Source organism: Xenopus laevis, chromosome 5S (assembly GCF_017654675.1).
Source record: "Xenopus laevis strain J_2021 chromosome 5S, Xenopus_laevis_v10.1, whole genome shotgun sequence".
NCBI lineage: Eukaryota > Metazoa > Chordata > Amphibia > Anura > Pipidae > Xenopus > Xenopus laevis.
The window spans coordinates 92,742,538-92,755,123 of record NC_054380.1 but is presented as its reverse complement, the minus strand read 5'-3'; the positions used below and the strand labels follow the sequence as shown (position 1 = coordinate 92,755,123).

The 12,586-nt window shown below is 37.9% G+C and overlaps 1 protein-coding gene across 1 annotated transcript; it reads right to left on the bottom strand.

Annotated features, from left to right (window-relative positions):
* Positions 1-560: 560 nt before the first annotated feature.
* On the bottom strand, positions 561-11,633 carry ppp1r2.S (protein phosphatase 1 regulatory inhibitor subunit 2 S homeolog). The gene is made up of 6 exons (XM_018265666.2): positions 11,439-11,633; positions 8,051-8,158; positions 7,281-7,361; positions 6,387-6,481; positions 4,068-4,215; positions 561-885 (listed from the first exon to the last, which is right to left on the bottom strand). Exons 1-6 carry the CDS (start codon positions 11,555-11,557, stop codon positions 876-878), a joined length of 561 nt encoding a protein of 186 aa, XP_018121155.1. The 5' UTR covers positions 11,558-11,633; the 3' UTR covers positions 561-875.
* Positions 11,634-12,586: the final 953 nt, after the last annotated feature.

Here is a 12,586-nt window from a genome sequence, read left to right as displayed (position 1 = left end):
TTTTGTACTTACTCAGGCTTCTGTTCACATTGAGAGTAATAAGAGAGGGAGTTTCTGGTCACTTCCTTTTATATTAACAGATTTCATTTAATACCTGTCTGGATAAATTCTCCACATACATGACCAAAATTTCGCTCTATGGATAGCAATATGAGTAATACTTAACTCAGAGTAACATTCTTAATATATAAAAAAAAACATAGAAAGTAAGAACCTTTCTGATTGGTTTGTGTTAACAAGCATTTGGCCAATATTTCAGTTTCAAAACATGATTTTTTTTCTGTTTCTGTACATTTTTCCCAATAAATTCTCTTTAAGGAAAACATCAGGAAAAGATAACTGTGCAATATGTGATTCAAGGTGTACTTCAGTATGTCCTGTCTTAAAAACCAATATTTTGCTGATGGACAGCATTTTTTTTTTAAGAAACATTTCAAAAACTTCACAAAAATACAGATATATATATATTTTTTAAATAGCATTGATCTTAGAATCTTATACTTGACTTTTGTTACCAGTGCTGGTTTGTGTTTTTTTTTTAAAAAAAAACCACACATTTAAACCAACTGGCCAACATACACCAAATATTATTATTTAAATGGAAAATAATAGTGTGTATAGTAACTCTGCGTTTGCAAACTAGTTCTTTTAACCATAATACTTTATGATTTCTTGGGCAGTATATGCCAGACGAACCATTGAATCAGTAATGGAAAAGAAATGGTTGCTGAATTAAAGAGTCTGACAACATTGGCAATTTTTTTTCTCTATGCTTCATTTGAGTCCAATTTGCAAATCAGTGCACTGGTGTGCCAATAAAAAGGCCTTCAGCAAGCAATGTAATCATTCCACTTAGATGATTGAGCCACAGCTGGTCAGGATGAGCTGAAAACAAATAGAAAGATGTGTGAATAATGACGGAACCCCACGGTGCGGCTCGAGTTCTTCCCTATCTCTCAAAAGCAGCTTGGTTTAATTATATTATACAAACACAATGAAACATTAAAAGGATATTGTCATGGGAAAACATTTTTTTTTTTTTTTTCAACATGCATCAGTTAGTAGTGCTAACAGATTTTTTTTACATATAATTTTGAAATCTGACATGCGGATAGACATATTGCCAGTTTCTCAGGTGCTCCAGTCATGTGACTTCTGCTGCACTGCAAGTTGGAGTGATATCTCCCCCTCCCTTTTTCCCCTCAGCAGCCCACCAGCAGAACAATGGAAAGGTAAACATATAACAGCTACCTGGTAGATATAAGAACAACACTCAATAGTAAAAATCCAGGTTCCGCTGGGAGACCTTCAGTTACATTGAGTAGGAGAAACAACAGCACAGGGTGGAACTGCTTTCAGGCAGGCTGGCTCTTTCTGAAAGCACATGGCCATGCAAAATGACCTGAGATGGCTGCCTACACTCCAATATGACAAATAAAAAAATACACTTGTTGGGATAGGAATAAAATTTTACATGGTAGTGTGAATTATTTGCAGTGTAATTTAGAAATAAAAATGAAATCAGAATCTCTTTAAATAGATAGAACCTTCCAGAAGACTTGTTTCCCCTTGTTCTATGACAATACTGTCCTACTGTTTGCATTAAATCATATTTATATTAATATTTTAAATAATTAGCTCATTAGAGATCCTCAGTTAGCTCAATGGCACAACTATGATCATGGCAAAGCACCCAAAACCACTTATTTTGTCAACTTATCTGCAACTACTTTAGCCCATTTACAAAGAGGTACTTCGTAAAGGACTTCCTTTTACACACACCCATCATTTTTTTTTTTTTTCCCAAAATTTTGGATGTAAATAAGCTAGTTATGAAATGGATAATGGGTAGACATTTTTCAAGAGGTGGTTTTTCCAAAATTTTGGATGTAAATAAGCTAGTTATGAAATGGATAATGGGTAGACATTTTTCAAGAGGTGGTCTTGGCACTATATCTAATACACCTTTGGTTTCATCCATACAATTAGTGGATGATGTTTATAGTATGGTAGAATCTAATGCTCTTTGCACCCAAGATAATATAACAAATGAAAAATGGTCAGATCAATTATTTACTTTTAGGGAACAAGCCTGTATTGCTCATACACGTTCTAATTTCTGTCCGATACAATCTAGATGTCCTAGTATGAAACTTGTTGAGGCAGATTGTTTAATGGCCAAGAATACATTCCGTAGAAAATATAATAATCTTAACAAAGAAGAATTTAAAGCCTTAGGGTCAGGGCACACAGGCAGATTTGGGGAGATTAGTTGCCCGGCGACAAATCTCCCGGAACCGCATGCCTTGCCTTCCCGCCAGCTAAAATGTGAATCACCGGCGGGATGGCACTCTTGAGTGATTCGTTTTCTGAAGTTGCCAGAAGTTTCCTCGTCAGGCAACTTCGGCAAACAAATCGCCATCCCGCCGGTGATTTACATTTTAAAGCTGGCAGGGAGGCAGTTTGGGGAGATTAGTTGCCCCGAAGAAGAGAAGATTTGTCTATAACTGCCTTTTGCTTGGGAGGAGCCCTCGGCTAAGAGGATACCACTAAGTCTTAGGGGCATATTTATCAAGGGTCGTATTTCAATTTGAAAAGCTTTGAAATTCGAATTCAAAAAGACCAACCAAAATTAAGTCAAAGTTTTTTTTTTGGTAGAATAGGTCAGTTTTCGTTCAAATAGGTCCATATTCGGCCGAATTCTAATCGTACGAATCGAAAGAATAGCGCATTCGATTGAATTCGAATCTACGTTTTTCCCAAGAAGACATTTGATTTTTCAAAGTCCACCAATTGAATCCAAATAGGTTCTAGGAGGTCCCCCCATAGGCTAAAACAGCAATTCGGCAGGTTTTCGATGGCGAATGGTCGAAGTCGAATTTTTAAAGAGACAGTACATGATAAATTTAGATATTCGAATTTTCTAATTTTTTTCAAATTCAAATCTAATTTAGACTATTCCCTATTCAAAGTACACAAAAAAATAGCTCGAAATTCAATTTTTTTTTTAATTCGAAAATCCACCTCGACCTTTGTGATAAATCTGCCCCTTAATGTGAGAGAACCAAGGTGACAGTTCTGGGCAGACAAGGGAAGCGTAACATATGACAGGAGAGATGTGGAACAGGAAATTTGCTTTATAAACTTAAATTGTTTGATTTGGCAAAATACATATTTTTGGATCACAATAGACGTTAAGTCATAGTATTCTAAGGGCATTACAGCCAATTTTCTTACATCAAATGAGGGCTTAACCTCTTACTTTATATATTTTTTATGGCTGTAGATTTTCTTTTGTCAATGACGTCACGCGCCTGGTGCAAAAATTTAAAATATAAACCCTTCCAGGTCACGGGTTCAATGCCCGATTGTAGGGTTTGTTTGGAACATTCCTGGGTACGTGATAATTCCTGTTGTATCTCGACCTTGCTTCTAATCTGCCTGCCTTTTAGACTTCTGCCTGGATATTGACCACAATTACGCATGTTCCTATTGGTACCGTGAACTTGGACTGTAACCCCTAAAGCTTCCCCCTTGGTCTTGACCACTCCCACTGGTAGCTGATAGGCCCCCTAACATTTTCTTCTGACTTTTTATTATTTATCTTTCTATTCAGACCCTCTCCTATTCATATTTAAGTCACTTATTAAAATCAATGCAAGGGTGCTAGGGTAATTTGGACCCTAGCAATCAAACTGCTGAAAGTGCAAACTGAAGAGCTGCGAAATAAAAAGCTAAATAGCTCAAAAAACACAAATTCTAAGTCCCCGTATCAGACAAACGAAACGTTTGCTTGCTTTTGAATGCGAATGGGCTAAATAAATCACCTATTTACACACAGCAATTTTTGGAGTGTTTCTGGATTTTTTCTACTATTGACTACAGTTCCCATACAAGGAAGGGGATTTCTGGTCGAGCACCCACCTCTTTCAACAAATGGAAATTCTACAGGTAGAGCACTCCACTATCGTGCAACCTGTATCAGTCAAGTGCATTTTATTTTCATTTACACAAAATCAGACTCATGGAGAGTTTCAGTGTATAGGGCTAAATGCTAATGTACAAACCTTCGGTCTATGATATCTTGCATCTCTTCATCTTCATCCTCATCAATTTCCCCAGCCAGTTCCTTTGCAATCAGCTGCCTGGCCAGTTTAATATTCATGCCTTCATTATAATGATGTTTTCTTTTCGTTTCAAATTCCTTTCTTTTTTCTAAGTGAGAAGCAGAACTACTTTACTTTAAAATATATTAAATACATATGTACAGAAACATATATTAAAAGAATGTGAAAGCTACACTCCCACTCTTTTAATAGTTGGCTGCCGAGGACCAACAGCTATAATACATACAATAGAGGTGGTCCACGCCAATATCCATTTAGGGGTAGAATGACACTACATTGCTAAGCATTATTTAGCACCGATTACCACAATGAATTTTAAATGAAACAACTCAGATGCAGTTGAACTGCAGACTTTTAATTCAGTGGGTTGAACAGAAAGATTGCATAAAAATGTGAGGAACTAAAGCCTTCTTTTTTTTTTTTTTAACGTAATCCCTTCATTTCAGAGAGAGGGTGGTGGTGGTGGTGGTAGTGGTGGTGTGTGTGTAAAAAAAATCAGTCATTAAGTTTACTTTAGATATGCCCGGGTACCCACAAAAAAATGGAGTGGGTATCTATGCGAGAAGTAGCGACACTCAAAGGGCTTATTTTCATGCAAACGAAATAAATAATTTATTGAACTTAACATTTCGATCCTTTACTAGGATCTTCATCAGGATATTAAGGACATTGAAACATTTTGAGCCTTAAGCTTATGTTTTTAAAATGGCAACCAAGTTCGGGAGTTTTATTTTGAAAGTAAAGTTGCAGGTAAAACTTAGTCCCTTTGTAAAATGTAGAATTCTTAATGAATCAGATGAAAATTGAAGGTAGAACTGGCCATACCTGGGATGACGTAGTTGGCCACTTTAAATATATTGCAATATATGGACAATCTCGGTTTTATTTAAAGAGTAAGGCATTTTTAGTAGCAGTATGCATAAAAAGGTTTCAATATCCTTAATATATTGATAATGGGTTGAGTGCGGAGGACCTCTTGTATTTGTCTACGTGAATTTTATGGTCACAACCGCATTGCACCCATGCTCAATGTTTTTAAAAATTAGTGGTGAGCATAACTTTCACCTGTTTTTTATATTTATATATATATATATATATATATATATATAGATAGATAGATAGATAGATAGATAGATAGATAGATAGATAGATAGATATATATATAGATTTATTTATTTTTTCCCCCCACTCAGCCAGAGGTAGACAGGGATCTGAAAAAAAATAAATATAGACCATGACTTTAAATTCAGATGCAAAGGGGCAATATTTATATCAGTACTAGTCTGCTTCAATCAATTTTTTTACAGTGCATTAGTAGTGCCCTAGCTTTTAGAAATATTATATTTATTTTAGCCTACAATCTCAACCTAACATTTTACCCTTCTGGCATGAACCACAAATTAAATACAGGTATAGGACCCGTTATCTGGAAACCCATTATCCAGAAAGCTCCAAATTACAAAAAAGGTTGTCTCACATAGACTCTATTTTATCCAAATATTTTTATAATGATTTCCTTTTTCTCTGTAATAATACAACATTACCTTATACATGATCCAAACTAAGTTATAATTACTCCTTATTGGAGGCAAAAACAGCCTAATGTTTTTATTTAATGTTTACATGATTTTCTAGTAGACTTAAGGTATGAAGATCCAAATTAAAGAAAGATCCATTATCCAGAAAAACCCAGGTCCTGAGCATTCTGGATAACAAGTCCCATACCTGTATCTCAAAAATACAATTTTAATGACCGTGTTTCAACAATTTTAAAATTATTTGTAAATGTATTGCTGAGTATCACTCTGTCCTTTGCTATCTTTTTCCAGTCTGTCTGACAACAGAAATAATGTAGCTGAAATCAGATTCCCTCTAGGAAGACTAATTCCCACAATGCCTTGCATGCTTCCATGATACTATACAGGCCTGCTTAGTATGGTCAACATATTTTACCACAAAAATATTTAATAAGGAATAAAGTAAAGTTCCCATGGTTGGAGAACAACAGCACCAGCTAGTTTGGAGGAAGTGACTGAGGCATGGCTCTTTAAAAAATAAAAATCTTACCGTAAATGTAAACAGATACTTTAGTTCCATATATTACAGATATGTTTAAATTTACATTATGCCACAACATCTTACTATACAATGTATATGTTTAACTATAAAAGACAAAATAATGACTTAGCATATCACTACATAAAACTTGCTTTCACAACTTGCTGAAACACAAGGGAATAATAGCTGCTTTCCCAGTACCTCTTTCCTCTGGTGTCAGCTCCTCCTCCTCCTCCTCATCGCTGCTGTCACTCTGAGCCAAGAATTTAGGATCTGTTCCTTCTGCTGCTGCTAATCTGAAAATAATTGTACACACTTTTTAATTCAGAAATGTTTGCTTAAATATATCTGTTGGTTTTCTAATAAAATATCTGTTGGTTTACCACTACAAAACATGCACCTTAGATGTGGTTAAGAGGTGTGCATAATGTAAAATTAAGGGGCAGATTTATCAAGGGTCGAATTTCGAATTGCTAGTTATTTAAAACTCCCACACACTCAAAATTCGATCAAAATTTATTTAAGAAAATTAATTTTGTGAACTGAAATCGACCCGAAATTCAATCAGAATTTTAAAAACTTGATTCGAGTTTTTTCTCTGAAAAAAACTTGAATGAAGGCTGCAAACAACTCCAAATTGATCCCTGGACCTCTCCCGTTAACGTAAACAGCAATTTGGCAGGTTTTAGGTAGCGACTAGACGAATTTGAGTTATTAAAGGGCCAGAGTATGATAAATCTAGAAAATCTAATTTTTTGAAAAACTCAAATCGAATTTGAATAACTCCCTAGTCGAATTTGACAGTTTTGACCATAAAAAAAATTAGAATTTCGAATTTTCAATTTGACCAATGATAAATCTGCCCCTAAGACTCCGCACCTACTCTTAAACTACAGAAGTTAACACATAAACCTAGTGGTGTTAAACCTTTTTTCAAATTTGGTATATGTACCATTTACGTTTCGAACCATGACAGAATTGAAACAGAATTACCCAAGCATAAAAACACAACAGATAAAATATGGTAAAATGCCACCTTGGAAGTTATAAAATAACAGGTTTTATAGTTAGAGATTATGTGAAGATTTGCCTCACTTTTCCGCTAGAACATCTGCAGTTAGGTCTTCATTTGATTCCGAATCACTCATTGCTCCTTCATCATCATCTCCAATCATCCTTTGAAGAAGAAAATAAATCCATCACTTCATAGATATACAGTACTTTCCCCAAAAACCCTTGTGATTCAACATTTGCTGTGTAAAATTAAATTAAAATATTATGCATATTTTGAGGCTGTTCTCCAGTATATAAGACTGAAGTAATCTTGAAATTATCCATAACAGTAAATCATTGTCCTGCCTTAGACTGTAAAATCTACCTGGCAGTGGTGGGACATCGGATTCTCCACCTCTCGGATAATCCGTGTCGTGTGGCCCTAAAGTTATAGGCTGATTTTAAAAGTGGCCACTGCTGCATAGAGCAAAGGCCCTTGCCTACTGGAGGTTAAAGCACAAGTGTATACAATTGAATGCAAGAACATTTCCAGCATGAATCCTACCCTTGCCCTATAAATATGTAATAAATACATAGAGAACTCCCTTAGAGTGGGGGGTAACCAATTTTGATGTGATTGCACCAATGCATGACAGTTCACAATGCAAACTGTACGGTCGAATCATTGTGGGTCTGGCCAGCTAAACAAAATATAATCAGGAAAGATAGAACAAAAGTGAAACATTAAAGTAAAAAGAATTTATAAGCCAAGCTTTATGAAGAGAAGTGTAAGGAGGAAGCACTGCATATTGTACACAGAGAAGTAAACAGTATATTAATTATTTTTGTGGCAAAAAGCGTGGTTAAATTACCTGTGATATGGGGTGCTGGGTTCATCTATTTTCATTAACCCATAGTCTTTGTCAGAAGGGTGATAAGTAGCAAGAATATTCATTTCATCCCATTTTTGGGACTTTTTACTGAAACAAAGCACATATATTTTCAATTTTTTTTTCTTAAATTCTCTCCTTCCTTCTGAACGCTCCCTAAAAACCAAGCTGTTTAGGGAAGCTTTTCAATGTCTCTTAATTAATCATGCATTCATGTATCACCACTTTGTTTTTGTAATCCTCATGTTTCAAATGAACACAAAACCATTTAGATTGTAAAATCTGGTGAGTAAGGCCCTTTTATCCTATTCTTGTCTGTGAACCCTTGTTTGTTAGATTTTGCACAATCCTTGTTCATTATAAATAATGTAAAGCTCTCTGTAATTTGCTGGCACTATATAAATAAATACTTATGACAGCTATTAATCAAGCAAAATATCAAAGTCTATTGTGATACTAAGATTTACAATATGGACAGGTATAAAGCCTGTTATCTAGAATGCTTGTGATCTACATGCACTACAAGCTCAACTGGGAAGAGAAAAAATAGACACCCGGAAACTGGAGGAGTTGATATTTGAACTAGGGTTGCACCGAATCCACTATTTTGGATTCGGCCGCACCGCCGAATCCTTCCTGAAAGATTTGGACGAATACCAAACCGAATCCTAATTTGCATATGCAAATTAGGGGTGGGAATGGTAATACATTTTTTACTTCCTTGTTTTGTGACAAAAAGTCATGCAATTTCCCTCCCGTCCCTAATTTGCATATGCAAATTAGGATTCGGTTCGGCTGGGCAGAAGGATTCAGCCGAATCTGAATCCTGCTGAAAATAGCTGAATCCTGGCCAAATCCCGAATCGATTCCAGGATTCAGTGCATTCCTAATTTGAACCCAGACTAACAAAACCAGTCTCCCAATTCCACTCTCTCTTGAACAACCCCGGGGAGCCTGTTTTAGATAAATTATATGAGAAATGGAAAAAAGACATTCCCCAACTAACCCCTGAAACACCCCCACCCCAGGTAGACCTACCTCCCTCCTCCCCCCTGGAGAAATGCCCCATACTTTATACTTACCCCTCGGCGCAGATTCTGCCAGCAGAGTTCCACACATCCATCTTCTGGGTCAACGGTAAGCTGACTGGGAGATCATTATTTTGGCACATGTGCAGTTGGAGCAGTTTGAGACAACTGTGCATGTGCGGAATTACACGGAAATTGCCGAGCTCCCAGTCAGCTTACCGAAGACCCGGAAGATGGATGCGTGGAACTCCACTGGCAGAATCTGCACCGCTGAAAATTTGTATTTTGTTGGCAATGTGGAAAATGCTAGGTTAAAACTGTAATTATATTAATACAAAAAATATAAAGTTGCGGTTTTACTTTAATTTAAATTGTATATCCATCTACAAACTAGCTAAACAGGTGTATAAATTAAGACGTATAAGTCAAAACAATAAAAACATGGGAATAGGTATTTGAAAAAAAATGTCTTCTAAACTGGTATCTTCCATAGCAAAAAAAACCTACATCCTCAATGCCTGAGGAAAACAGCACAACATATAGGGGTAAAACATCTGAATAGTTTCTGACTGGAGCAAACCCTAACATGTGTATTAAATATATCCACATACTACATAAAAAATTGTGTTTGCATTTTTGCTTTAAATGAATGTGTTAACAGCTTCTGGCACAGTAAGTGGCAATGGAGCATGCAGAGACAGCACTAAAACAGTAGACTGTGTGAATTTATCACTTAGGCAAGCCTTCAAAATGTACTTCAAAACACTTCAAAATTTGATTTAATTGTGTCAGACAAAGACAAGCAATACCCATTAAATCAGGAATGGAGGCAAAACACAAGAGGGCGCAGTAAGGTTTACATCTTGGTTTGTGTACTGCTCTGCACAGCAAATCTTAACGATTGAATTTTTCTTTTCATAGCACTGTTGATATTCTGAGATAAGCAATGCTTTTATGAAGATTAAAACACAATACTGACATTTTAGGGCAGAGACACACGTGGAGATTCAGGGAGATTAGTCGCCTGGCGACAAAGCGCCTCTTCTTCGGGCCACTATCTCCCTGAACTGCCTCCCCGCCGACTATAATATAAATCGCCGGTGGGGTGGCACTCAGAGCGTTTTTGTTTTCTGTAGTCGCCTGAGGTTGCCTCACGAGGAAAACGGAGCGCTCCGAGTGCCATCCCGCCGGCTATTTGTCTCAGAATATCAACAGTGCTATGAAAAGAAAAATTCTAGTTGGCAGGAGGGCAGTTCGGGGAGACAAATCGCTCTTCTTCGGGCGACTAACTTCCATGGATCTTCTCGTCTGTCTCTGCCCTTAAGAGGTCTGAATGTTTTTGAAGTGTGGGAGGAAACCCACACAGACAATCAGTAACGTAACTAGAGGGGGACGGGCCCTGGTGCGGGACGCGCAGCCAGGCCCCCCTCCGTACGTGATTTTCGGCCCACATTTCAGTGGCGCACGAGCTGTCGGGGGGCCCTGAGGGGGTGCGGACCCTGGCCCGCTCGCACCCCCTGCTCCCCCGGTAGTTCCGCCACAGCAGACAATAAAACATCCAACTGGAGTAAAAGCAGTGAAAACAACTTTTAAATTGTCACACATTTCTGCGACAGAGAGGGATGGAGCTCAGGTGTGAAGAAATGATATAAACATATGGCATATACTGGACCCATCACTAATCCTATGCCAAGAACATCCAGTTTGGGTGCTGACTGAAGGAAAGTTGCAGCAACCAGGACCAAAGATCTATTATGAGATCAAATAAGATCTCCACATGAAAATAGGTGCGTGTACATGTGATTAGCATGACATCTATAGGAATGGAGGCCCCAAATACATACATGCATATACATGAGGAGCTCTGAAAGCTGGCAATAACACTGCAACACTTTGAGGGCGTTATTTAGCGAATGTAGACAAGCACGATGCAGGGGACGCGTCTGAAAAGCAGCATGTTTGGTTGCCCAGGGTAACCAGCCTGTAGCAGCGCAGGCCAGTATGATGCACCAGCCAGTGGGAAACCTCATGGTGCAACGCCTACAGCACACACATCCTTCCATGCCGTACCCTGCACCTCATACAACCCATCAACAAGAGCACAGTTATACTCAATAGCGAAACTACAACTCCCAGCATTCCCTCAGAATCCGGTCAGGGGACGGCGTGACCCACAAGTCGTATTATATAATATACTAAGGCCTTAATACTCCATGAAGCTATAAGAAAGAATGAGTATAACATACTAGCATATTGAGACTGGTAGCAAAGAGAGTATATTTGCCTTGCAGTCTGTCACCAGGTTCCGAACAAAACTACAAGTCTGTGCTACGACTTCCTACCTCTGATCTTCGTCCCGGTCTGAAGCCGCCTCTGGCTTACTAATGACACACACCCCGTGCCTCTCAGAACCTTTATTCTTTAGAATGCCTTTAACGGGCCTCTGGATCTGCGCCGCCATGTTCCCAGAGTTACAAACCGGTACTGAGTACTCCCCCAGAACAAGATCACCCCCACCCACCTTCTGGCGTCACCCGATGCGTCATTATGGTCAAAACTACGTCACTTCCGCAAGAATTTTGGTTTGTTTTGAAAAGCGCTAGCAACTTCCGGGTGCTACTGTCAGTTTTTTGGGTTTTTTTTAGGATTATGAAAGATACTGTCTGTGGGTGTTCCACAATGCTTCTAGATACAAGAGATGAGCAGTAGCCTACGATGTATAAAATCATATAAAAGTGGGAGGATTATAAACGTAAACAACAAAAAAGACTTGCAGAATATCAAGCGCTAACACACTTAACATGGATGTGCACCTTAGTCGCACAAATCAAGATCTTGAAATAAAACTTACAAAGTTGCATCATAATAATTCATAAACTACGCAGCAACTTTTCTGAAAGGAGTCACCTTCAAGTTAACTTTCAGGGGCATGTTTACTAACATTGGAGATAAATATCTGGAGAGATTTCTGGAGATGTTGCTCATGGCAACTAGGGTTGCTGGGGCCAGTATTACAAATTTACTATCAACATAGCTACAGGTAAATTTGTAATGTCCCTAACTAAAGCCATTGGCCGGCCCCAATCTGCTCAGAATTTACCTTTTCTTCGCCGCCTGGCCAATTGCACGCTGCAACTCCGCCCCTTTGATGTCACACCCACCCCTTTGACATCACTCCCCATCCTTTTTACCGCCCCCAGCACCGGCCGGTGCAAATTTTATTGAATGGTGGCAACCCTGATGGTAACCAATCAGTACTTTAAATTTAAACAGCCATCTATAAGTTAGAAAACAAAAGTAAAGATGGGCAACATCTCCAGAAATCTCTCAAGATATTTATCTCCAATGTTAGTAAACATGCCCCTCAGTATGTTATAGAATGATTAATTCTAAGCAACCTTTCAATTGGTCTTAATTTTTTCTTCTAGTTTTTTAATTACTTGTCTTCTTCTCTTTCCAGCTTTCAAACTGACCCCATCTAATAAACAAA